Consider the following 27869-nt stretch of genomic DNA (forward strand, 5'->3'; position numbering starts at 1 on the left):
CAGGTGGGGGCGGGGGAGCGCACTCCATTAGGAAGGCCGCGATGCCGGGACGGCAGCGGTGAGGCGGAGCCTCGTTCCTGGCCCCTGTGTGAGCGGCGATCAAGCGGAAGCCCTCGCGGTAACGGGCCCGCCTGTCGCCCCGCGGGGCAGGGTGTTTTCCTGGGCAGGGGCTGCCTTGAGGAGGCGGTGCGGGCAGCGGGGATCGGACAGCGCCAGCCCCGCGCTGCGGGGGGAGTGTGCTCGGAGCTCTTGCTCCCGGGACTGTCCGGGGGTGGGAGCCACAAACCGCCTGGCCCGGGGGTGCGAGGGGCGGGGCTGTGCGCACAGGTACATCGGGAGACCGTGCAAGCTACGGTCAGCTCTGCTCGGTGTTCAGGAGGGTCCCCATCCCGCCAGCGTGTCTAAGGAAGCGCTGTAGGACAAGCGCCCGGAGTGGTCATAGAGGATCTGATCCTTAAAAATGGACAGACGGACTCCAGGGCCCAGCCTGGCTTTTGCTTCCCCAGTTGGCTTGTTTTGGCATCCGTCAGACCTGCAGGAGTGTTTCTGTTTGGCTTGTCTCCTATGGCGCCAGAGCGAACTCCGGCTGGAGATAATGCATCAACCAGAGTTCGTTCAAAACCAGTGATTGTGGTTAGAAATATATTGCTTATGGCGGCAGGTGTCTTCTTATTTTTTTTCCTGAATTACTTTTATCAGCCCAGTTAACTTTTCTGTGTAATGTAACTGAATCGAGTGATGCACCTTCACTGCCCTGCATTAGAGAATTTAACATAATCTTGATATGATGTGGTTTGTGTTAATGTAAAAGCAATCCAGAAAATATCAAAGCAAAACTGATGTCTTTCTTATATGAGTAGTACTTTATTTTCAAATAGTAGAAATCAGAGATGTTAAAGACCTTTTAGGTTATCTACTTAAAAATACTCCTGTCTATAGTGATGGGCTTGTGGTTTTTGGGGGGAGGAGTGGTACTTTTGAATGTCTCAAACAGAATGTGGTTTCTAACATTTCCTTTGGGAGAACCAATTTCATAGTTTTATAGAAATATTTTTTGATACTCAGACTAATTTTGTACTACTTTATTTAATGAGACACTGGAGAATGACTTAGGCCCCTAGCTTTTAGAAACCTTTTAAAGAACATCTGATGATTATGGCTTGTCTACAGTTAAAATGTTGCACCGCTGTAGTGTTTCAGTGAAGACACTATTTGCATCAACTGGAGGGCTTTTCCTGTTGACATACGTACTCTGCCTCCTTGAGAGGTAGTAACAAGGTTGACAGGAGACTTAATCCCTTGACCTAGTGCTGTCTACGCCATGGGTTAGGTTGGTTTAACCGTGTCACTCAGGGTTGTGGATTTTTCACACCTCTGTGCGATGTAGTTATACTGACCTAATTTCCTACTGTAGATCAGGCCTTAGAGTTAAATGTTGCTTTCTAAAACAGATCGTGGCAGGACTGGCAGAAGTCTGTACCACTTGATGTATGTCATATATGGGTACTTTGATGCCAAGGGGACAACTATCAAGAAACTAAATATCTTTAGTGTGTTCTAAACTTTAAAATCAGAGTAATCTTCAGATAGTATTTTACTATGCATATGTCAGAAAGCTGCTTTTCTAATTGGGGGAATTAAAATAAAACTGTAATGATGTTATCAGGCATTCTTTTGTTCAAAATGTTAGCTGATCCTATGTATCAGCTAGTCAAATTTGACACGAGATTGCTTTAGAATCTAATGCCCCTTCAAAAAATATGTTGCTGTTTTTAAGCTTATTGTGACAGTTTTATGTTCTTGTTTAGCTTAAACAGAGACTCTAAAAATAAGACCATGTTGTGTCTTGCTTTTGGAAAACATGAAGAGCAGAATTTCAAGGGCATGCAGCCTTCTGTAGGAAGAAAGAACAGGGGCATGTCTCCTCCTTTTTCTGGAGCCTCCTCCAGAGCTGTTTTTCAAAGGGTGTTTGGCCCTTTTGATTCATGGATGGTTTCTTCTTGGTTAAATTTCCATGGTGTTAAGTAATATTCTGTAGAATGACATTATTCTTATGGATGTAAACAAAACTACAGTTGTTTCTTTTGTTCATTTCTGATGGCATGAAAAACATATGTTTCTATGTTGCTCTACCTTAAATGATTCAAAATCACTTTCTAAATGGATGGGAAGCTCTGGAGTTTGCAACATCGCTTCATCTTTTCCAGTCAGTTAGTGAGGGACTGTGCTGGAGACTCTTGAACCCAGATCACTGTGTGGTAGCACACTTGTTTCTTCATATGTTCAATTGTTTGTTTGTATATTGTGGAATAAATTTAATTGGGAAAATGGTCCTTTGAGCATTAAAATGTAATGTTTTTGTTTTGTTTCACAGGGTAAATATTTATACAGAATGTCGGTGAACTCATTATTTGGGAATAAGAAGAGAAATAGCTCCATATTATATGGTGTGGATCAGGCACAGATTATGGCTTCGTCTTCTGTTTATCGAGAATCCACTAGTCAAGGATGTATCGGGAACCACGGAGATGGCTTTCCTCCAAACAAGCGTTACAAAAGCTTTGAGTCAAAGTCCAAACAAACAGAAGATCCTTTTGAAGACAATGATGACTTCACAGCTGATGATTTGGAAGAAATAGATATAATTGCCTCACAGGCTTTATCACAAGTTCTAGACTCAAATACTCATTCTAGAACAACACACATCCAGAAACCTGAGCAGAATGCTAGACCATCCTTAACCCCTAACAACACCAATCAAAAGTCTTTGAATATTGAACAATGGAGTGTTGCCTCTAGTGCAGAAAAAGATATGAAAGACCAGTTCGGTATGTGTAGTCTTGGAATATGGGACTATAATTGGGGATGTGAATGCCTTGATGTCTCCTTATTTTCCAGATCTGGGGATTGACATGCTGAACTTGTTCTTCCTAGAAAAATGTCTAAAGTAATTAATTATCTTTTGAATAGATTCTTTAATCTCAGCCCCAAAGTAAATTGCACTGTTGCTGAAATGTTCATTTATGTTCTTGAAGCTATCTTGAGTTACCAGAATTAGTGGGGGAAAATGTTCTAATCATCAGGGGAATCTTAATGTCTGGATAACTTAACTGTCAAGAGTTGGTATGTACATCTAATGATATGTCTTAAAGAACTAGTTATAGAGGTTGGCAAATAGTATGACTACATGTGATAAAGTAGCATTAAGTAAGAAGTACTCAGAAGCTGTGCTCCAAATATTTGTAGGTGTAATCATTTGGAAAGATCACACTTTGATATGATAGCACTGTTTTTTGTGTGTGTGCAACGCCTTATTCTAAGGAAAGTAAGCCAATTTAGCAAGCTTTAACTCAGTGGCACAATGGCTCTGAACCAGATGCTACTGTAAGGGGAAGTAGCTTGCTGATGGATATTCAGCAAATGTGAGGCAGAAATGGAATTAGAATACCTGGCTTCCCAGACTTCAGTTCTAACCACTAGGCTACACGTGATTGTGTAATATCTGTCATATGCACAAGTGATTTTTAAATTCCCTTTTGGGAGAGAAGGGAAGGTGACCTGTTCATAAATATCATGCAACAAACTTAAATCCTCTGAATGGGTGGGATCTTCTACTCATTGTAAATGCTGATCAATAACTTTTTCTGGCCAAAACAAACCTCAATTGTTATCTGCACTACTGTTTATAACATTTGTAATATTAATGAGAATCTACTAGTGGTCTAAGCACTGGTTATGAAATACCTCACTTCCCTGGAACATCACTTTTAAATCCAGCAGGGTTTAAATCAGCTCTACACCTTTCAGAGTACGTAAATTGAATTTTGTGTGACTTGATTGAATATGGAGTCTCTCAGATAAGACAGGAATATCCATGTTCCTGACTCTTTGGCCAGTATGTGGAAGGTCCCGGAGCATTTGTGAGAGTAGAAGTTTACCCGTGCCCTGGACAAAATGCTCCCTCTCTTCCCATTTCCCCCCCCCAGAAAGCTGTACAGCATGCTGAATGTGGCTGTGTTTCATCGGTGATACATGCATAGTTTACATAGTACCTTACAAACAGAAGAAAAATATCTCAGGTATGAGTGCCTGCCAGTTGACTCCTAGTAAGCTGTAATGGAAAAGAAAAAAATTTAATTGTTAGGAATTTAGCCTTAACTGGTTAGTGTCTGAATTTATAAAAGCTAAATAGATCCTTAACCCTGAAGCTTCTGTTTTGTAGGCAAAACTCTGGGCTGGTGCGTGGAGCTAGCCACAAATTCGGAGCCCAGGTTTATGCCAGTTTAATATTTGATGGGTGGGCACTGGAGAATACCTGGTGTTCTGAGCTCATTGCTTATCTGTGATAACAATGTGTACGATTAAAGGACACTTTCTATTGAATTTGGCTTAAAATCTAAGTGGCTTGTGTGAGAATGGAGTAGGAGAAAAGAATCTTCTACAAACTTAAGACCAATAGAAGTGATTGCATACGTTAAATCCAGTAGTGTTTATAATCCAAACAAGTCAAAGTGGATAGGAACCTAAAAGAAAAATAGAATCCAAGTTTTTTTTGTTTATTTTTTAAGTCAGCTTTCATGGAGGAAGAATTCAAAAAGTAAACAATCAAGATAAATATCAAAAAGTAAACTAGATGTTTAAATTCTTCTAATGTCATAGAAGGGACCGTTGTGATCATCTAGTCTAGGGGTGGGCAAACCTTTTGGCCCAAGGGCCACATCTGAGTATAGAAATAGTATGGCGGGCCATGAATGTTCATGAAATGGGGGTTGGGGTGTGGGAGGGGGTGAGGGCTCTGGCTGGGGATGAGGACAAGAAATTAGGAGGTCAGAGTGCAGGAGGGGGCTCCAGGCTGGGGCAGGGGTGGGGTGCAGGGAGGGTGAGGGCTCCAGCTGGGGGTGCAGGCTCTGGGGTAGGGCTGAGGATGAGGGGTAGGAGGGTGCTCTGGGCTGGGACCGAGGAGTTTGGAGGGTGGGAGGGGGATCTGGGCTGGAACAGAGGCATGGGGGGGGTGAGGGCGCTGGCTGGGGGTGCAGGCTCTGGGGTGGGGCTGTGGATGAGGGCTTTGGGGTTCTGGAGGGTGCTTTGAGCTGGGACCAAGGGGTTCAGAGGGTGGGAGGTGGATCAAGGCTGGGGCAGGGGTTGGGGTCGGAGGGGCGCGCTCAGGGATGCAGGTTTCGGGCGATGCTTACCTCAAGTGGTTCCCGGAAGCAGTGGCATAGCCCCTCTCCGGCTCCTATGCACAGGCATGGGCAGGTGGCTCTGCTGCTTGCTGCCCTGTCTGCAGGCACCGCCTCTGCAGCTCCCATTGGCCACAGTTCCTGGCCAATGAGCTGTGGGGTTGGTGCTTGGGGCAGGGGCAGTGTGAGGAGCGGAGCCCCCTGGCTGCCCCTACATGTAGGAGCTGGAGTGGGGCCATGCTGCTGCTTTCTGGAGCTGCATGGAGTGGCCCCCGACCCTGCTCCCTGGTTTGAGTGCCGGAGTGGGGCAAGCCCCAGACCCCGCTCCCCCGTGGGAGCTCAAGGGCTGGATTAAAATGGCTGGTGGGCTGGATCCGGCCTGCGGGCCATAGTTTGCCCATCCCTGATCTAGTCTGACCTCCTGTATAAAACAAACCATAGAACTTCCCCAAAATAATTTCTACAGCATATCTTTTAGAAAAATATGCAATTTTGATTTAAAAGTTCTTGGTGGTGGAGAATCAACCTGTGGCCAATTATTTCAGTAGTCTAAGGTACTGCAAATAGGGTGGATGATTTAAATCTTCAAGTGGAAAACCTCAATTTAAATAATTGATTTTAATGAACTTTTCCCTTTGTACGTTAGTTATTTTCTATAGAAAGGTGCATTCTTATTGGTGTATAACCATTCAAAGATGTTGATTTACAACTAAGTAGAGCCTTTTCCCCTAGATTTGATACATCTTTTTGCTACCTAGGAGAGTACACTATAGTATACGTTATTTTAAGCAGTGATATACCTTTATATTTTCAGATTCTTCTTTATTAATTGTACATTTTAGTATGGCAGAAAATCAATGATACATTGCTTATTTAGTAGATAATTAACTTTTTGCTCATGATTTGTCAAGCTGAATGAGGATGGTAAATGGAATTTAATTAAACACACAAAACAGCATATACATTTAATTCTTACTAAACCAAACAAGTCCTTAATACACTACATAACCTGTTGTGCCATATTTATAAAGCTTGACCTTGAAAACTTGATGGTTTTTCCCCTAATTTTTTCTTTATGTAGAAAAAAGCACACTTCAACTTAAATTTTTGATAGAGGCTTCTGGATTTAACGTTTTTATTTAAATGTTTTGAGATTATAAGAAGTTTAGGCCTTAACATATTTTGTATTAAATTCAGATTTCATTTTAAACAGGCTTATTTTTTAAAAGAAACACTTATTATAATTTAAATGACAAAATAAAAATCTTAAATTTTTAAAAACCTGATTTTATCCACCCTCATTACAAGTTGTTTGCTTTGTTGGGTTTTTTTGTTTCTTTTTTGAGTAAAGAAATCCTAATGGATGGGTTATAGTAAAGTTATTGTGGAAATAGAAGTATCAATTTCCTGAGTTGGTGCCAAAATACTAATGTGTGTGTGTGTCTATTGATACTTCTATTTCCACAATTACACTCTCTCTCTCTCTCTCTCTCTCTATATATATATATATAGGCTTGGCAGAATTCTTTTTTTATTTGTTTTATAATTTTCAGTGGATGACTGATTATTTTAAAGCATTTTTTTCAATTTTTATCAATTTAAATTTTCACAGTTGTGGGAAACTATGGGTGTGAGGTCAGACAATTATTTAATGACAGTAGATGTTGACATTCAAAAAGTTAAAGCTTTATAACTATAAAAACACAAACTGTCAACATCACATTTCAAAGTATACAAAGTAAATATGCTTAAATCAAACTGAGTTCCCAAATAACATTTTTCACACTTTCCCAGTCTGTAAATTTTGATTGACAGAAATATTTTTTCATTAGTTTGCATGTATATGGTGAAATTGACATTTACTGACATTTACCAATAAATATATAATCCTTACAAGCTAGAAAATATGTGATGAGTAATAATAAAAAAGTGAGATGTTGAAATGTTATCAATAATAACTTGTTATATGCTTCAAAGTGGAGTTGGTATCAGAATTCCCTCTTTTCACCAGGAAATGGCACTGAAGATATTGGAATTAAAGACACATTTGGATTTGAAGTACTGCAAACACAACATGAAGAAGTTAAGCAAAAGGTTAATTGCCTCTTTTTTTTTCTTAATCAGCTGGTGTACTGGTTATTACAGCAATTTTTGGTGGTGGTTTAATTTGTGACCTTTGGATTAAGTTCTGTTTAAGGTATCTTTAATCACCGTGGTTAGGATGCCTGGATCTGCAGAAGGGCAGTCTGCTTAAAAAACAAATCAGGTTACTCTTCAGGAGAACAACTCTAGGCCAAATTGTGATTTCTGTTGTTTTTGGCTGAATTAAATCCATAATATCAGTGTTGTAAATCTACACTTCTTAAAGGTATGCTCTGCTTGCAGCTGAAAGAAATACAGGATGAAATCCTTATTAAAAATGGAGAAATTAAAATTTTGCGGGACTCAATGCTGCAGATGGAATGCACTTTGGAGGAACAGAGAAGATCATACATGCTATTGGAAAAGGAAAAAGATCAGACACTAAGTGAAAAAGAAAAGGAGTTCTCTAAAAAGGTAGCGTGTGTGGTTTGTTTTTTGTTTTGTTTTTTCTCCCTCTGTGATAGCTGTCTAACTTCTTATGTGGAAAAGCTCAATTGTTTGTAAAAAGAAAAGGAGTACTTGTGGCACCTTAGAGACTCTGAAACCTGTCAATTGTTTGTGACTTAAGCAAAATAGAATCAATCATTACCTAATCAAGAGAAGGGCATTTATAGCAAACTTTCCTCTAACTTTTTTATCCAGCGAAGTTACATACAGGAAAAAATAGGCAACCAAATTATGGTATAACTTCCTCATAGGGGACAGTGGTGATGTTCTTCTAACAAATTGTAGGAGTGTTGCACAAGTGGCTTTTGGAAGGACCTGGAATGTTCAAACTAGAATTACAGCCCCAAAACTGAAAACTTAAAAAGCATTGTATCTGTTTCTACAGCCGAACTCCAACTTTCTGTCTCTTCAGTTTTCCCCCAAAAGCACTGTGAAAGGTTGCTGCTGCTGCTTACCCCACTGCTCGGGTCCTCTAGTGCAGTCCTCCCTTGAGTAGCAACTAACTACAGTAACCATCATGATGAGTTTGCCTTATTGTACCAATGTTTGGTTGTGTTGTGTTGTATCTGATTCTCAGCTGGGATAGCGTACAAATGAATTGAGTGTTTTGGCTTAGGTTGCATTGAGTTAATAACTGTAGTTTTGGTGTAGTAGTATGGTAATCTATATGTAAGCGTGGGAAGGTTGGTGGTAGCTGAGCAAAAGGTGAATTATTAGCATAAACAAGTATCTTCACGGCAAAGCCCTTTTCTTTTGACACTGACTTGAAAGGGAAGGTTAACTTAAAGCTTCTCAATAGCAGTTGAAACTTTATGCCCTTGTCATCAATAGGTTTGCTCCTTGGTGACTACTTAGAGATTAAGGGTAGGTCTACGCTACCCGCCGGATAGCGATCGATTCCCGAATGCTCTCCCGTCGACTCCGGAACTCCGGCACTGCAAGAGGTGCAAGCAGAGTTGATGGGGGAGCGGCGGCAGTCGACTCACCGGCATGAAGACGCTGCAGTAAGTCGATCTAGGTATGTCGACTTCAGCTACGCTATTCTCATAGCTGAAGTTGTGTACCTTACATCGACTCCCCGCCCCAGCGTAGACCAGGGCTAAGAAGATGATTGGTGAGACGCACACACAGAGACTTTAGTTTTATTAAGAGCATGATCAAGATAAGCAAAATCACAGAACTAGAAAAACAAGAATGACAGCAGAATTCACATCATGTATACTCATGAATCTGCGGATCTGTGGGTTCCCCTTAAGATGAGATTTAGCATTAAGGTGGTCACCAACCTGTTATGCCAAGGTCCTTCTGAGAGCTGGGTATGATTCCTTTTTAGCCACCTATTCCTTACATCCACTTATTTCCAAGACCATATTTGATTAAGTCTTGTCTTTTTGTTTATATTTTCCATTCCTGCTATTTATTTTTGGGACAACTGTTGTAAGCATTTGCACCGATAGATTGTTCTGTATGCAGTCCCGTTAAGGAGGCCTGGCTAAATAAAACCTTTGCTGTCTAGACAATTTAACCACAAAATATATATATTGTTAACTCTTCTGACCAAGGTTATTTACTAATGCTAACTTGTATTAGGCCTAATGTGGCCTTATGCTAATTATTACTACCAGTAGGCCACAGGCTAAATACTAGGAATCAGACTCACTGCAAAGCCTACTTTAAAATGTTTGTTTCTTTGCTTATTCCTGTATGAATTATAGCATTAGTTTCATTTGCACTAATTTAGCAAACATCTTAACTCTTTCTAAGATAGAAATGATTATTCCTGATCTGAGCTTAAGTCATGCATCAAAGGTCAACAAACTCATGCTGTAACATCCCAGTCATTGAAGGTTTTAAAGAATACGTTAGTCAAACACTGTCAGGATGGTTTAAGTATACTTAATTCTGCCACACCAGTGGGGGGAAGGAAGCAGGGGATGGAATGGACTAGATGACCTATTGTGGTTCCTTGCAGCCCTCCATTTTTATGATTCTGTGTTTGTTACTCTTCCAGTTTATATAGTGTTTAATGCAACATTACTCACTTGTATTCCTCTTTCAGTTACAGTCATTGCAGTCAGAGTTGCAGTTTAAAGATGCTGAAATGAATGAATTGAGAGCAAAACTTCAGAACTGTGAAAGAACTAAGCCTGTTAATCCGTCAGTTACAAATGCCAGGTACCAAATAGTTTTGAAAGACAGAAAATTCAAATGTGAATTATTTCATGTATGGAGTTTCATTAAACATTGCAGAGCAACTTCTCTGCTGGCATAACTCGATTGGTGTCAAAGAGCAAAGGTGTTGAAAATTGCAGTACACTAGCATTCTTTTGTCAAACGCAGCACAAATATCACATGAACAAATAAAGTGTATGAAAATTAGTTTTCCGGGGTATAAAATAACAAAGCTAAAGTCTGAAGTATAAAGCTCTGATTTAGTATCTTTTCATTGTAAAGTTGCTTCTAGCTAAAATGTGTCCTTTACTGTGAATTTTAAAACGTTAGGTTTATTGACATTTGTGTTTCAGGTTTATTCAAAGCATGTTTTGATACAGCTCTAAAAATATTTAGTTAACTTGGGGGAAGTTACTCAGATTAAAAACTCTTCAGTTTTCCAGGGTCTTTTGTAAGGCCAAAGAGAACTCTTTCACTTAATGCATGGAAAATTTCTTTAATATGAAATGTTTTGAGTTCAAACTCTTACTATAGTGCATGCACTGTTGTCTGTAATCATTTAAAGGTCTAGAAAACATGACCTATGAGGAAAGATTGAAAAAATTGGGTTTGTTTAGTCTGGAAAAGAGAAGACTGAGAGGGGACATAACAGTTTTCAAGTACATAAAAGGTTGTTACAAGGAGGAGGGAGAAAAATTGTTCTTCTTAACCTCTGAGGATAGGACAAGAAGCAATAGGCTTAAATTGTAGCAAGGGAGGTTTAGGTTGGACATTAGGAAAAAATTCCTAACTGTCAGGGTGGTTAAGCACTGGAATAAATTGCCTAGGGAGGTTGTGGAATTTCCACCACTGGAGATTAAGAGCAGGTTAGACAAAGACCTGTCAGGGATAGTCTAGATAATACTTACTCCAGCTATGAGTTCAGGGGACTAGACTAGATGACCTCTCAAGGTCCCTTCAAGTCCTATGATTCTGTGTTGCAGAAGTTCACCTAACATGGTACCTTTGTCCTCCATTAGCCTGGGAGGATGTCTCTCTCTTTTTTGCTCTGGCCCCCACCAGTCCCAGACACTTGTATGATGAGATTTTAAAGTTCCCTGTGCCTTGTTTGTTTTTAAATTGAGAGCTGGACCAGGACCCACATGTTTTACCTCTTGGAGCTGCTTGGGGGGGGGGGGGGGGGGTTACTCTAACTTTAATCTTGTAATATACTATGTGCCTGTACAGCCATAACTGGAGAGACAGTGGATTCATAATAGGAAGTTGTAGAGCACAGAAGACGAGATGCTCTCCTGTGAACTCTTCCACTGTCTTAACAGATTTTTTTTTTTCTGTTGACCTGCAGTAAGCTGACCTCTTCCCCCAACAAAATAAGTTTGACTTTTTCAGCCAGAATCCACATCTTGCATTGCCCAAAAAGCTATATGAATTTTGAGCTGGATCATGCTCTAGCTAGTTAAGTAATTCAAGTGTAAATAGCATACACTAACAGCACTGTAAATACAAGTGGAAACGTAGTATGTTCGTGTATTTTGTGAAATAACTTATTTTATGATTTCACAGAGTGTTAGCAAACACTTCAAAATGTGCAATTTTGTCTTTGAATAAATTAGTACATAATGCAATACCTATGACACATCAGAATTCATGGAAACTGATGTGTATTTTAAAAAAAGGTGTGATACTTCTTATTAGTAACATTCAGAAATTACCCCAAGTAGTCCTTTATCCAAGCATTTGATTTAATCTTTTAGCCCTAAGAAGAGTCCCTCCAGAATTGTAAAATTGGAAGGATGTTCTCTTCAGACTGGAAAAAAATCTTTTCCTACAAAAGAGACTTTCAGCGCTGACATGTCCCTTAAAGTATCCTGTTCTGCAGCAAATTTGCCTGCTGAGACTTCTTTGAACAAGGAGGGTAAGGCACTGTTTTTATAGCATCCAAAAAGTAGCTAGATGTAAAGCTTTGGGTTTCACTGTTGCTTGTATTTGTCTTGTATTGTATGTATGAACAGTTTGTAGGGCCTTCCTTCACTTACCACAATAAAATACTCTGGCTTTCCACTCAAAAATTCTCTTTTCTTCTCCTTTGCAGCTATCTGTATTAACTCCCTCTGGCTGAAATTTGCTCTAGCCCTCATGTACAGTCTCAGGACCATGAATATTGCTCTCAGGCATGGTCTACACTGGGATGGGGGGATAGATCGTCAATAGATAGCAACGTCAATGTAGCTGAAGTCAATGTACTTACCGCGCCGTCTTCACTGTGGTAAGTCAACTGCTGTCGCTCTCCCGTCGACTCTGCCTGCGCCTCTCGCCCTGGTGGAGTACTGGAGTCAATGGGAGAGTGCTCGGCGGTCGATTTATCACGTCTAGACTAGATGCAATAAATAAATAAATGGACATACCCTCAGTCAACTATGAAACTTCTGTTAGCACTAGTGGGAGTTTTATATTGAAAGGCATGGATTTAAATGTGCACGTTGCATAAAAGTGACGATGCTTTCTGCTCTGTCTTAGTTTTTTAGGGAAGACTAGGGTTCTTCATGCACAAGCCTAGCATCCATGTTCTATTTGTGCTGTTTCCTATGACCAAAAACCTGGGGAAAATCCATGTTATCTCATTCCCAGATACTTAGTTCTTTCCTCTTGAATAATTACCTTATTTAACATCTCTTTCTGGATTTTTGGATTAGTACCTCTTGTTGTTTAATAGCCTAATATTTCTTTCCCTTCAAAAAGGAAGGGATGTATGTATTTTGTGTGTTTACTCTCAATGAAGGATTTGGAAGACTGTTTACACAATTATTACTTTTGCATGGATTTGGGGATTAAATACTATTAATAAAATTGTTTCAGTTGCTGGACACTGGAAGAGTACATGACTATTGGAGAACCCTTCTTTGAGAAATCTGACTCTGCAAGATTCTCTCAATGAAGTAAATGGAATTACTCATTAGATTCTTTGTGAGAGTAAGGGGTGCAGGATCAGGTCCATACACCCAAACAGTGATTAAAATTTCATGTCTTCTAGAAGGTTGGTAATATGGCAAAAGTCTGCCAAAAGGATGTAATAGTTCATCTATCTCTTAAAAATAAATATTTAAAAAGGACGTAGATAAATAAAGAATACTTTAAAAGACAATTTGATGCTGAGAAAACAAAGAACTAAATACAGTGGTGTAAAGTGAAGTAATGCACACGTGGCAGAGTCACAGATTAATGCTAGGAAATGATAAAGCTAAGAAATCTGCTCAGATCTGCAAATGGCCAAACGATCAGCTAACCTTTATGGGAGCATCTATGCTGAATCAGAGCAGTTGTCCATCTAGTCCAGTATCCTGTCACAAACAATGGGCAATACCAGCTGCTTTAGAAGAAAAGTACAAGAAACCTCGCAATAGCTGTGAAGTATAAATACTTGCACATCCATTTCAAAACACTGGATCTTTAGCAATTACTGTTACAACACTCAATATTCTTGTTATCCATATAAATGGCTAATATCTTTTTTTGAATCTGGCTAAGGTTTTGGTCTTAATTGTAACTTTGGGCAAGGAGTTCCAGGGATATCTCTGATTACATAGTAAAGCACTTTGACAAGTGGAAAGAACTATAAAAGTGTTAAGTATTGTTGAGGACTGCATGGTCACTCTGAAAATCTAAGTTCACTTATATCCTCACTCCTTGACAACTAATGTTGACTGTCTACTAACTAATTTTTTTTTCAAAAAATCACTGTGGAATGGTAATGTTGAACTAGCCTATGACTAAACTGTAGAGCAAAGGCACACTTTTTTTGTTGACTTTCTCACTGTCTAGTGCAGAGGGATGAATTATGGTTGCCACATCAGGATTAACTCTTGAGACTTTGTTTGAAATAACTGAGTTAAGGCAAAGTAATGTAATTCATAATTACACTTTTTTCTCCAGATACTTACTAGCTATATCACAACTGTTATCTGATTGAATATGCATATTGATTAAATACAGTTACAAATGTATAAGGAGCTGGTTTTACTACTTGCATGACTGTACCTTTTTGTTTCAGACAGTAAGACCCCGTGTCCTGAAACTGAACTTGTGACGCAAGAAGTGATGGAGAGAAATGTGACTTACAGTTTTGTTCAAAGACAAAACTCCCAAGGTAACTCTATCTTCTTAATTCAGAAATTAGGTGGCACCAGAGCCAGAAGCTGTCTAAGGAACACTGGGTATGCTTCTATTAAACAACATTATTATGTAGTGTATGAAGTACAATATTATTGTTCAGGAAGGTGGTGATGGAATAATGCTTTCGTTGTTAGGACTGGGATCGTAATCTAGAACTTGTAGGAAGATATTGTTATCCTATATTGATCTAACCTCCCTCAAAAAAATATTCACTTCGGCATCAGTGGAAAGATACGGGTTGAAGAATTTCTGTGGTGTAATTATTTGGCCACCTCTTTCTTTGACTCCAAATCAGTTGATGTAATGATTGCTTTTACAGTAAGTAGATATAGAAGAGAGGAAAGAATAGGTGTGTTTGTTCTTTTTGTTTTGTTTTGTTTTTTTAATATAAGTACATACAGTAAGAGGATAGCAGCATCTCCAAGCCTTCAACACTAGGAAGCTACCAGTACACTATTTTATTCTGAGGTCAGGGTGGCATTATATCTGTTAACACCTAGTTTGGCTCTTGGATACTGTCCTGGGGGCCAAATAAGTAACTAGATAGAGTAGGTGTGTTACGAGGCCTTTGGCTAAGGCATTTTACTAAATTGAGATGCGATAGGGTATCTATGGATATGTTTCTGTGGTGATGACTATTGACATAAAAATGTAATTCATGTTTGGAGATCTGTTTCCATAATTAAGGTGAAAAAAATATTCCATATAAATCTTAAATTCACATTTTTGTTAGGTGTACCACAAATACTGTGTAGTCTGTTGGAGTTTAGATTCCTTGTTTCAGTGAGAGCCTTTTAGTTTCACATTTCAATGAACAGAAAAGAACATCCTAAGGCATTTATATATCTTTGCAGGTTCTTTGTTACTAAATGCACTGATGAAACAGCCTATTGCCCCTGGGTCATTACTAGGACTCTGTCATCTTCTTAGCAGCAACTCTGAAGTGCTACCTGGGTCTGTCTTGCAGCCTAACTTTTTCAACACGTAAGTTTTTAACTGTTAAAGACTGGTAATGGTAATAATTTATCTCTTTACAGGGAGTACATTTACAGTACCTTTGAAGTTTATTTAAATATGAATGTGGGACAAAAACCTAAGTGCATAGGCCTTGTAGCATGGCTTACAAGATTGTTTTGCTCATTTCTGTTTGCCTAGCTGCTTTTTGTAGATTACTTTTCACTTGATGTACCAAAATTATTTTATCCTATGCTTAATTATTCTGGTAAACAATTCTGTGTGTTACTCTTGTTAACAGTGTCTTGCCAAAGTTGTTTGCTCACAATCTCTCGATCTTGCTGTGTGATATTTGGGGGTTTTTGTACCTTACAAATGTTTTCTTTGATGTAATTATTCAGAGGTCTCTCAGTACATATAAAATTGAGCGACCATAAAAGTCTTGTCAAATTATGCTTCTAATCAATATTGCTTGTAATGGAGGACATTTATCTAAGAGTCTTCTTTGCACTGCAACTGTCAAAGCAGTTATATAAGTTCTAAAATGTTAATACTATAACTAGATGCCATATAAGTACTTAATGACATATACATTTCCAACTTTAAAGGATCTACAGTAATTCTTTGATGTGTATTGTATCTCTGGATATGAAAGGACTGATAATTTTAGATCCAGTTGTATTTTGGGGGCATATCTTGAATTTTTTTTTACACCTTTTTTGGTTTTTCATCACTCTGACTTCTAATTGTATAGAAATCAATTTCTCCTGTACTGAGATTAGCTTCTAAAATATCTTCATCTTGGATAACTTGCTCTATAAGTATTACTGCTTTGTCTCTTTCCAAATATTGTGTTCCAAGCCACGTTGTCTTCAATACCATAGCCCTAACTATTTATATAAGTAAAGGCTGTGCAACTGATTTCTGTGAGCCACCATTGTTGTTGCTTCCCCCCAGCCTCTCCATTGTTCATTCTTACCTGCTATGTTTCCTGTGACCGGTTTTCTCTCCATTGCATCAGATTTCCTGCAATAACATCATTCTGCCTCTTAGATTGTTTGGAAAATATGTATTGTTTGTGTTCGTTTAGCCCTTCACTTATGGCTTCTACATATTGCAAGATCTTTCTTCGCAGAAATTGTGCTGGATTCCTTTAAATCAATTTGGGCTTTGATTCTTCCTGAAACCCTTTGATCAGTTGGTGACTTTCCCTATAACTAAAGCTAACGTAGTCTCGTCAGTAAATGTCTCATTTGTTCCAGGCAGCGAGAGCCTCTTAAACAATTGCATTGTGATGCTTATCTTCAATTATTCACTCAGCTCTCCTGTAGCATATGAGCTGTTGCTTCCCTCATTTATTTACTTCTATTGAAACGGTAACTGGTGGTGGTTTGTGTGTGAATGCATGTACGTAAAATTAGATAAGGGCATTAAGCATGTATAGCTCATAAAAGGTTGCTAAGGATTATAGCTCGGATGGATGAAAACCACATGACTCCAATCATATTAATGCTATGATGTGTACCTGGAGGGAAGACTCGGGTTCTTCATGCACAAGCCTAGTATCCATGCTCTATTTGTGCTGTTCCTTATGACCAAAAACCTGGGGAAAATCCATGTTATCTCATATCCCAGATACTTTTTCTGACTGGTCATCACTTCCACAATAAATAAGACTTTTCCAGGAGTGCTTTCTTACTCCTTGTATAATAGTCCAAACTTCCTCCTCTTCCTTTTAAGAAATTATTTCCATGTTACACTCGTTACTGCAGAGGTTTTTTTTTTTTAAGGCTCTTCAGTTTTTGTACAATTGAAGTATTCTAGCAGCTGAAACCATGTAAATGCTTGTATGGAATTTCAGGTTTCATAGTGTGTGAGCATCCATTCCTTTGTCCACCACCTGATCATTCTGAAGAGAGGGATTGACAGTATCATAGTACTTGTATGCATCATCATCTGATCAGGACAAACTTGGGACAGGAAGTACTGTAGATTTAAAAGTACAAAAATGACTCTCTAAGGTGTATTTTACACGTTAGCAAAACTGTGTGTGTGCAATAATGAAAATGACTAGTTGGTTACATATGTTACCATATCTCCTGAAACCAGGAGACACCTGCATAGAGTTTAAATGTAAATTGTTCCTCTGCCAAAGACAATGGAAATAAATGATCAATGCAGCCATTTAATTTTACTGAACTTCATTGGCAATCCTGCTAAATAGTTTATCCAATGAACATTTACCATACTTCTAAAAAAATGTACAATAGAGAGAGAATTATATATAAAATTAAAAATGTATACGCTAATTCCCCACACAATCAGTGGGGAGGAAATGTCTCAAAGTCCCATTGTCAGTGTCAACAGATTAAGGATGCAAATGATAAAACAGTAATAACAGATTTTTTTTTAAATGTACACCTAAAGTAGTGTAGGAGTAAGGGGTCTTTCAGAATATATTCTATTTTCTGTTTTGCAATTTAAATAAAACAGACTTGCATTTATTCACTGTGTAGCTGACTGAGACATTGAAAAATGGCCTTCCAGCAGCAACTCTACTGGGAGGACTAAAGGTAAGGTCAACTGTGAAGTTATGCTGCTTGCATGGTAGGGAAGGATGCTCTAGTAGAGCATTCTTTCTGCCACATGTGCATAAAACCGTGACTTAACTGTCTTATTTTGAAATTGGATATCTTAATACAATTCATTTTTCATATTACATACAGAACATGAATAGCCAGAGGTTCAAAGTATATGTATGCATTGTCATTTTGCTGCCTTTGGTACACTGCATGTTTTGAACTATTTCATTTTGTTTTTTACTAGAGGATCTACAGGAATATCCAGCATCAGGACAACTTATTCTCAGGATGGAACTCCTTCTTCTATTGCTGCTTTAAGAGAAGCTCAAAAACTTGCAATAATGGCATTGAACTTGATTGCTATGGATGAAGGATCATCCGAGGGAGACCTGGCAGAAAGTGAGAGTGGACTGTTCCTTCTTAAACGCTTTAAGATCCCAGGTGCAGTGCATCTTCTACCTCTAGTGGAATACCATATCAGTGCATACTGTCAAGCTCTGCAGTTGTCTTCAAAGTCAAGAAACAGTCCTGAAAATCAATCAGTTAGTTCTTCTAGAACTAACTCAAATATAATATCAAGTACCGAGGATTTTAGATCTACTCTGCAAGAGACTACAATTACATCTCTAGGTGTTCTTTATTACTTGGTATATTACAGCTGGGATGTTGTTTATACATTACTATCTTCTGAAGTGAAAAAAGTGTCTGAGATGGAGAAGAACATGGTGTGCAATAATCAATCTGATGATAAAAAAGAAAATTCCAGACCACAAGGCCAAACTGGAGAACTACAAGATGCTGCTAATAATGACCAATCCCAACATTCTTTGTTTAAAAAACTGCTTCAGCTGTTAGCTTTGTCTTCTACAGCAACAGGTTCCCAGACAGACAGTATCATGAATCAAAGCCTAAAGGTTTTGGTGAAACTAGCTGAGAATTCAACAGTTGAGTTACTAATAAGGTAAAAGACAGCTTGAGAATGTTTTAGAAAATTATTCCATGCCTTTTGTTTTACATTCCCAAACAGTTCCTATTTTCCTCCGCAAAACTGTGATTCACACAGATTTCAGCAAAATGTGTTATGTACGTGAGAGGATCACAGATTCCTCTCTGCTGCTGCCTCTAATAGCAACTGAGGATACACCAGTGCCTCCGTTACTCATGAACATGATAGGTTCCCACAAGCAGTAAAACTGAACTGATTCTGCTAAGCTTACACTTCACAGCTGCTGTTGCCCCAGTGGGAAATTATCCCATCTGTCACTGGCAAGTGAGAATTTTTCAAGCTTTTGTCATAGTCATAATACCCCTAAACGTGTTCCGTTATATGATCAGAGTCACTGGTAAGTATGTACAGAACGCAGACATCTTGCTATGTGGTTTGTGAACAAAATCTCACTTAATAAATGAGTAAACCTCTAAAATAATTTTGGACCTGCAAGTGATTGTACGGATAACTGCAGGTTCAGTTTTAGAGGGTGGATTAGAGGCCCCTTTGAAAATGTACCTCAGTGAGTTTATTTACGTGGAGTGTTTTTATTTCTTCTGACAAATAGCTTTTCTCCTAAACTTGAGGAATAGCTGCATAACAGACCTGTGTTTTATCTGGTGTGACAGTGTCCGGCCAGATGGCTATAGGAGAGTAATAGAAGGCAGATATATTAGCCCCAGGCTAAGTAGGTCCCTTTTCCCTGGATAAGGTAACAGGGAAGGTTTCAGAACAATCAGGAACCTTCTGGAGACAATTAAGACAGGCTGATTAGAACACCTGCAGCCAATCAAGAAGCTGCTAGAATCAATTAAGGCAGGTTAATCAGGGCACCTGGGTTTTAAAAAGGAGCTCACTTGAGTTTGTGGTGTGCGTGTGAGGAGCTGGGAGCAAGAGGCACTAGGAGCTGAGAGTGAGAACGTGGACTGTTGGAGGACTGAGGTGCACAAGCATTATCAGACACCAGGAGGAAGGTGCTATGGTGAGGATAAAGAAGGTGTTGGGAGGTGGCCATGGGGAAGTAGCCCAGGGAGTTGTAGCTGTCGCACAGCTGTTCCAGGAGGCACTCTAGACAGCTGCATTCCACAGGGCCCTGGGCTGGAACCCGGAGTAGAGGGCGGGCCCGGGATCCTCCCAACTCCTGGTCAGACACAGGAGGAGTCGACCTGGACTGTGGGTTCAGAAAAACGGCCAAGCTGAGGGCTGCCGTGAAGCTCCAAGGCGAGCAAATCTGCCAATGAGCGCAAGACCCACCAAGGTAGAGCAGGAACTTTGTCACACTGGTTAGAGCAGTGGTGGGCAACCTGCGGCCCGTGGACTGCAGGTTGCCCACCACGGGGGCTACAGTCTCATGTCCACATTAGCATTTAAAATCCTGAGTAAAATGATTTGCTTCCTAAAGTCGTTGTGTTTCCAATTCCTAACTCTGATTTTCTTTTAAAAGTTTTTGGCATTTGCTAACTAGCCAGATGCTGCTTCGCTGTGTGTGTCCTGAGACCCCTTTGTCTGCTGTCCATCTGACTGTGCGGCTGTTGGCCATGCTTATTCATCACAAGAAGCTAGCTGCTCAACTTTGTTGTCATTCAGGTAGGAGAGAAATTACTTATCATCTTTATCATCATTCTTAAACATCCTATTTATGAAGCTTAGTTGAAAATATTTTTATAGGTGTGAATTATGGGTGTTTACATAAGTCTTACGCCAGTTCTTAACTCAGAAAAGCAAACTATGCAGAATTATATGAGAACTGGCTAGCTGGTGCTAGTTTTCAACAATCTGAAATTTTAATAACCATGTGGATTCTCTTGGCTATTTTCCAGGTCTGCTTTCAAGATTTTGAAAGTTTAATATGGAAAAGTGCTACTGAGAAGTAAAAATCAATTTCCCTCTAATTGGTACCTGACCTTAAATGACATTGTTGGTCTCTGGGGCTTTGGGACTCTAGACACATCACAAATGTCAAGTAGAAGGTCTTTTTCTAAGAGTCTACCTGATGGTGGGATTCTGAATAGCAGTTCCCCAAAGCCACGTAAATTAACTATTGAAAACTACAACAGACATATATGGTCTAGTGCAGAATGTACTGAAGTAGTATTTCTGATGTAATGCTTAGTAAAGGTAGCTGCATCGAGTGGATTGATTTAAATGACTGATTTTAATCATGATTAAAACCAAGCCGGAAACCTTGGTTTAAATCTGTTTTTAATTGTGTTTTGCATTGATATATATATTTTTCCCAAAGAAAAGTTTATTCTCATTGATTGGTAACCATTAAAACATACTGATTTGCAACTAAATGTAGCTTGTATGGTAAATTAGGTGCTTTTTTCCTAACTAGGAGGTTGCACTATACCTATACACATTTATTTAAGCAATTATGTAGCTTAACTTAAATCTACTCAGATTCTTAATTTTTCCATCTTTTATTATGTTAGAAAATTGGTGAATGATATATTTCTTATTTACAAGATGGCTACATCTTTGCTTCCAATTTTGATCAAGCTCTATTTGGATGGAAGTTCAAATTCCATTCAAAATGCACAAACAACATTTTAATTTCTTTTATTAAAGTGATTGTTAATGTGCTGGATACATAAGAAAAATGTTTATCAAAGCATGTTTTTCATTTAAAACTAACTCATTTATTAAACAAAGGAATTATTATCTGTAGTTAGTGAATTGAACTGATTGTTTCTTGTCTCCATGTCCTTCAAGATATTAGAACTAGTAGATCTCATCCTCACACACCTAGTTTGTATTCATGGATTGGAAAAGGGAAAACAAGCTTTCCTGTTTTTCAACTCCTAGTTGATTTCTTACCTTTGAATGAACTAGTCATTACACTGAACTAGTTTAATAAACTGAAATGAAGAAAATATTCTCTCTGCACCTGCAGAAGAGGCTACTTCTGTCAAAAGCTGATTTAGCACTTCAACAAACTCTGATTCCAGGTGCTTAGCCAGTAACTTTCACCAGTTAAGTGGCTTGACTTTTTTTTTTTTAAATTCAGCAGCAAACATGTACTGCTTAACATTATATTTATATTTCATTTAAACTATTGTAATAGAATTATAGTAAGCTTAAGTGTTAGCAGATTGTCAATTTCAGTTTTTTTAATTGTAGATTTTTATCCACCCTTAAGTTTAGCTTTGGACTAGAATTAATGGAACTGCTGGTTTGGTGAGCAATTTGTAATGGATTAGCTAAAAAGGCAACAGACAAATAATGAACATCCTTGGTTTGACTCAAAATGAAGCTGGCTCTTAAAACCCCACATCTTAGAAAAGGGAGATTGACCAACAGCCAATTTATTGATAAAATGATACCTTCCTGCCTTTTATAATATTAAAAGAAAGGTTCAATCTAGAAACGGAATGACAATATATCCAGATTAAACATGCCATCTTTCTTCAGGTTGACCCCAGTGCATGCACTGCCCAAGGCCCACCCAAACTGCTTTCATTTCTTCAAATATTACCCAGAAAAATTAAACACAATTCCCTTTTTTTTTAAAAAAAAGGAGGGGTGGTGGGGGAGGGTGGAACTAGGCTAGTTATTCTCTGCTAACCAATGGAAGCAGGCTTAACCAATGCTCTGAACTGCTTCTTAGACCTCCAGTTAAGATTAATCTATCAGAAAATCATGGAAGATGCAGTGGATCCCTGTCGGATTGTTCAAAATGGGTGATATTAAGTTAGACAATTGTTGATACTGTGATTCATCAGGTGTTAATTTAACTCATATGCTCTGGCAATGTTCCTACACTTATATGTTTTGGGCAGAATTTTAATTAGAGATAAGTTTTTCCTGTCAAAATTGTTACAAGCAAAACATGTAATTTTAAACCTAATGGGTATTAATTGGCAGCTGAATAAATATGAAAAACTTGATTCAGCAGAGCATTAATAATTCTTAAAAGACTAGTGCTGCAAAAATGGAAATCCAAAAAGCAACCAACAGTTGAAGATTGGCGTAAAGACATCATAAGCTTGACTATGATGGAAATACCACAACAAAAATACCCCTGCATCCCCAAAATTGTCAGATATGGGATGCTTTCCTGGAATTATCTGAGTGATCCTATTAAATGTGTGCCCCCCTCGTCTCCACCTCTTTTCTGCCTACTTCCTTTCCTTGTCTTCTCTTCCCCCTCCTCTGAAGTTTTGTTTGTTCTTCTAATATTTTTTTCAGTTTCTCTGTACATTAAAAAGAATAAGGCAGAATATGATTTTAAAACAAATTTGATTTTTATAAAGAAATGTTGTTTGCAAACTGTGTAATACAAATAATTTATTTATATTTTAACTGTTCCTATTATATATAAAAAATCTTTCAAGTATAGGTTAAGCTAAGATAGCAAATGGTTAACACATCATGAGAAGTTTTATATTATGGGGGGGGTGTACTAAAAAAAAAAAAAAATAACCTGTCAAACTCTTATCCCAGTCACTATACCCTCCTTTATCTGTCCTGATAGATAAATGCCTATGTAACTCATCCTCGGCAAACTATGAAGAAGCCCTGAAGAACTTACTTATCTTTACAGCAACTGTGATTCTTAGAGATTTTCTGTCCTGTATGAATTCCACTCTTGATGTACATGTGCCAGAGATGGGAACCTTTTGGCCCATGCCTGCGCCTTAATTTTCCTTGCTCTATGCTTGGGTATAAAAGGATGGAGAGAGGCCAACTCCTTACCTTCCATAATGAAGAATGAACTGCTAGCAGTGTCCTTTGCGTAGCTCCAAGTTCCAGGACCTATTCCAACATTTTAATTTATCTAGGTATTTATGGTCCCTTCACCATAGTGTCAGAATGCCTCGCAATCTTTATCCTTGCAGCACCCACATGAGGTAGGGAAGTATTATCCCCAACCCATTTTACAGATGATGATCAGAGGCACAGAGAGAGTGAGTGATTTGTCCAGGGTTGCACAGGAATTGAACCCAAGTCTCATGAATCCCAGCCCACAAGTACCCATGAGCACCCAAACCACTGGGCTATCCTCCCTCACCAGGAGAAAAGATATTTGTATCAACAAACAAACTACTTAATAGAAGAATTAATTAAATTTGTTTAAATATAATTTCAGAAACCTGTCTTCTTCTTGCACTGTACATGTATATTACTTCAAGACCAGATAAATCCGCATCTGAAATGCTTTGGCTTCAGCTGGAACAAGAGGTAAACAAAGACTTTCTTTTCACATGTGCTTGCTTGTTGTTTCCTGATAATGGAGAAAGTGTCCCGTACTGCCCAAGAGTCAGCCTTGTAGCTGATTTGGTTGTGACATTGAAGTTATCTGCTCTGGTATTAAGAAATGAAACTTCTGTTTTCAGGAAGAGCTATTTGAAATTTTTAATTAAGCTGTAACTATTTTTACAGCTGTTCTCAGCCATGTTCTTGTGGACTATTAGTATGAGTAGGAAAGTTTTATTATGTGATTATATATAATAGAACCAGTCTGTTCCAGACAAACAGTTCTCCATACAGAAAAGTGAAAAACAAACTTGTTCATAATAATAGAAGTACTAATATGGAAAAGCTGGTCTCCGATTTGTTGCTGTAGCACTTCTGTACTGACATACAGTAATGGCTTGCTATGTAGGCTACTGTCCTTTGTTCCTTTAGCATTGTAAATTCTTGGCATTTATTTGAGCTAAAACAGTCAACTTTGAGTCTGTTCTTAAACTTCAGCATGACCTTACTTATTTTTTGATTGTGCTGCTGTCAATGTAACTTTAACCTTAATTTTCAAGGAAGCTGGGGTTTGGGTTTTGTGCGCTGTGAAGATTGAATATATTCTATTTTACCACTACCTACAAACACTGGCACCCTTTATCTCCAGTATTGGAGAGATTTTGCTTGCTAGTCAGAAGGAGGATCAAAATGTAAAGTAGCATTGGAAAACTGTTATGTTAGATTTGTACAAAACATCTATACAATGTTAGTTATAAAAAACTCAGGAATCCTTGAAACTAGAAATGAAATGCCATTTCCACTTTATTTGCAGCATAATCGTGTTTGCTTAATCTCCAGAATCCTAGTTCTCAGTGTAATGCAATCTGCATGTTTTTATATTAGACTGTTAGATTCCTGACTAAGTGTGTGTGCTGCTCCAGTCCATCAATTTTACTACTTGGTACAGATTGCCAGTGCAGCCTCGAGGTATGTAACTAGAGCTGTTTAATTAAACATACTAAAGAAGACACGTTCCACTTAACATTGTTATAGTAACAATATACATTGTGATTTAGGAGTGTTTAAAAGATGCCTTCTAATATGAAGCTTGAATTTCTCTGCTAGACTGTGCCCTGAAACTTGGACACTTACTATGACTGACTCCAGTAAAAGTCATAACAAAATAACAGAAAAACAAAATTACCTATTAGAAAACAATCTCCTATATGACTCTTTCTTCTGCAGGTAGTCAAGGCGCTTATTATAATGTTGCATAGACAATGGGTGAAGGTTAGAAGATCTGAGAGCAACCTGAGTGCGTATAGAGAACGAATTATTCAGTTTTTACGGGACACTGTTTTGCTCTTACATAGTCTATCTCAAAAAGATAAACTGTTTCATGAACATTGCCTGGAAGTTCTCCATCAATATGATGAAGCCATGCCTGGTGTCAGAGCCATCCTCAAAAAAACTCCAAATTTGAAGGCCTCTGAAGGTAAGGTCCTGGCTGAAACTAAAGGTGGTTGGTTTTTGTTTGTTTGTTTGTTTTTTTAAATCAAATGCACAAAACCCATTCTTACTATTTTACCATTCTCAGGAGCAACTTTTCATGGTTTTTATTGCTGCTTGAATTTGGGGTAGGGTTTAGTAAGAAGATCCAATTATTTGCCTTCTTGCAGAATGCTGCCTATGACTCCAGCATGTTTTACTGGCCTTACATAAACCTCTGTGTTCAAAGATAGATGTAGTTCTTAATGAATCTGTCCCTCAGCAGACACCAAATAATGAATTCTACTTAAATTTTGAATGCTGACATCAGTTGCCTCCCATGTTAGGATCTAGAAATCCACTGAACTAGTAGTTATGCCACAATATTGAAATTATCTGCTGCTGGATCTCAGTGCCTGCTTCATCAATTTCACTCTCTTCTCTTCAGGATTGCTTTCTTGCACTTAGGACCGCAGAGCATGTAGGCTTTCTTGAAGCCAATATCATCTCCTCTGCCATTGCTGAACAGTTGTCTGCATATTCCTGCTCCTTAATATCCATTCTTACCAAATGAGAAGTGTTCGTTTTCACGAGCTTACATAGTGGAAATGTTGAAGTTCTTTCTACATTTCCATGTAACACAATGTTGTTTCTCTGCTGCCAGGGTAGTGGCTTTTTGAAGGTATAACTGTTTTATTTTGTAAACTATGAAAATTAACCCTAAAATACTGTACATACTATAAATAGGTAGTATTTTCAACAGGTAGCTAACATTTGGAAAAAGAAAAGGAGTACTTGTGGCACCTTAGAGACTAACCAATTTATTTGAGCATGAGCTTTCGTGAGCTACAGCTCACTTCATCGGATGCATACCGTGGAAACTGCAGCAGACTTTATATATACGCAGAGAATATGAAACAATACCTCCTCCCATCCCACTGTCCTGCTGGTAATAGCTTATCTAAAGTGATCATCAGGTGGGCCATTTCCAGCACAAATCCAGGTTTTCTCACCCTCCACCCCCCCACACAAATTCACTCTCCTGCTGGTGATAGGGGCACAGTATCTGGGCTATCACCAGCAGGAGAGTGAATTTGTGTGGGGGGGTGGAGGGTGAGAAAACTTGGATTTGTGCTGGAAATGGCCCACCTGATGATCACTTTAGATAAGCTATTACCAGCAGGACAGTGGGGTGGGAGGAGGTATTGTTTCATATTCTCTGCGTATATATAAAGTCTGCTGCAGTTTCCACGGTATGCATCCGATGAAGTGAGCTGTAGCTCACGAAAGCTCATGCTCAAATAAATTGGTTAGTCTCTAAGGTGCCACAAGTACTCCTTTTCTTTTTATGAATACAGACTAACACGGCTGTTACTCTGAAACATTTGGAAACACTCAGCTAAATTTAAGGGGCTTTTTGAAGCAGTTCTTGCCTCAGGTTGGGTTTCAAAATGTTTTTGTAAGTGAAAGTTCATCGAACACAAACACACACGTCAACAGAATACTTCACTGGATCAATCATTCTGAACTCTGTCAGGATAGCAGTCTTTTAAAAGGTGTTCTTGGTGGGGGGCTGGAGTGGGAGGAGGGGACTTCTGGAGCGGAGTATTATTGTTTCCTTTAATACATAATGCTCATTTGTGTTCTTAACCAAAATTAATATGTTTATGTTTAAATACATTAACTGAGGAATTTGATGTTTTAAAATTAAGTTCTGACATTCATTTGTAAAATAATATTCTGTTTCAGAGCTGGCTTTGGATGAGTTGTATCCTCCTGAGCCAGAAGTAGATGATCAAGAAATGGACTGCAGCTAGTAATTCAGCAATAATCCACCCTCATCTGAATTCTTGTTACTTAGCTTTGTTACCAATATACATGTGTGAAATATAACCTGTGTGTGGTAAACTTTTAAATTAATGGTGTGCTAAAGATTAATTACTGTCACTTAAGTGTAGCATGACTCAAATATAAAAGTTTGAAGTTTTTTTGACTATTTTACTTACTTGCCAGCTAAATTTAGCATAATGTATTTTGATATCAAAAATCTTTTTGATACTAAGAAGAGAATTAAACTTAAATCTTGTTTTATTACGTATTTTTGCAGTGTGAAAATACTTAACTTATAAGTGACATGGAACTAAACTTGGCACAAACATGCTGTGAATGAAGTGAAAACTTCAAACTGTCACACTTTCCAATTAACTGTAATTAAGTCTTTATGGTGTTGAATGTACGGAGTCTCAAGATCATTGTAACTTTACCACGCAAGACTTTTTTTTTTTTTTTTAAAGTGTGTTTTTTTTCATATGCTATTTTTATTCAGTGTTTTGTCTAAATGACTGCATTTTGTGTTTGACAGACTTCAAGAATTTGCTCATTCTTATAACGGTAGTGACTTTAGTACTCTGATTTTAAAATATATGTATTGCATTTACATAGTTGACAACTTTTGCCTTGAAAAAAGGGTATTAAAACCTACTGTGCCCCTGCACCTATGACTAATAGTCATCTATGTTTCTGAATTTCATAGCGGGCAAAATCTACGAACACAGACATGGCAAG

At 38.4% G+C, this 27869-nt stretch overlaps 1 protein-coding gene across 7 annotated transcripts; it reads left to right on the forward strand.

The window, feature by feature from the left end:
* On the forward strand, nt 1-27798 carry ATRIP (ATR interacting protein). 7 transcript variants are annotated; one of them, XM_048858342.2, is made up of 14 exons: nt 1-118; nt 2375-2828; nt 7192-7274; nt 7566-7736; nt 9829-9944; nt 11696-11856; nt 13990-14085; nt 14966-15095; nt 17892-18608; nt 20080-20222; nt 23728-23819; nt 24720-24803; nt 25062-25311; nt 27054-27798. In XM_048858342.2, exons 2-14 carry the CDS (start codon nt 2393-2395, stop codon nt 27119-27121), a joined length of 2547 nt encoding a protein of 848 aa, XP_048714299.2. In that variant the 5' UTR covers nt 1-118; nt 2375-2392; the 3' UTR covers nt 27122-27798. The 7 variants fall into 7 exon arrangements, with proteins under 7 accessions (XP_048714299.2, XP_048714301.2, XP_048714300.2 ...); XM_048858344.2 differs by having other exon boundaries at nt 28-58; XM_048858343.2 differs by having other exon boundaries at nt 31-88.
* The last annotated feature ends 71 nt before the right edge of the window (nt 27799-27869 follow it).

The sequence above is a fragment of the Caretta caretta genome, chromosome 7 (genome assembly GCF_965140235.1).
Source record: "Caretta caretta isolate rCarCar2 chromosome 7, rCarCar1.hap1, whole genome shotgun sequence".
In the NCBI taxonomy this organism is placed as follows: domain Eukaryota; kingdom Metazoa; phylum Chordata; order Testudines; family Cheloniidae; genus Caretta; species Caretta caretta.

Bases quoted from the DNA above. Each gene is read 5' to 3' on its own strand.
- ATRIP (XM_048858347.2), top strand. From the start codon at position 1,176: ATGTTGCACCGCTGTAGTGTTTCAGTGAAGACACTATTTGCATCAACT. The intron at 2,829-7,191 runs GTATGTGTAGTC...TCTTTTCACCAG, and splicing joins AGATATGAAAGACCAGTTCG to GAAATGGCACTGAAGATATT. The intron at 25,312-27,053 runs GTAAGGTCCTGG...ATTCTGTTTCAG, and splicing joins AAATTTGAAGGCCTCTGAAG to AGCTGGCTTTGGATGAGTTG.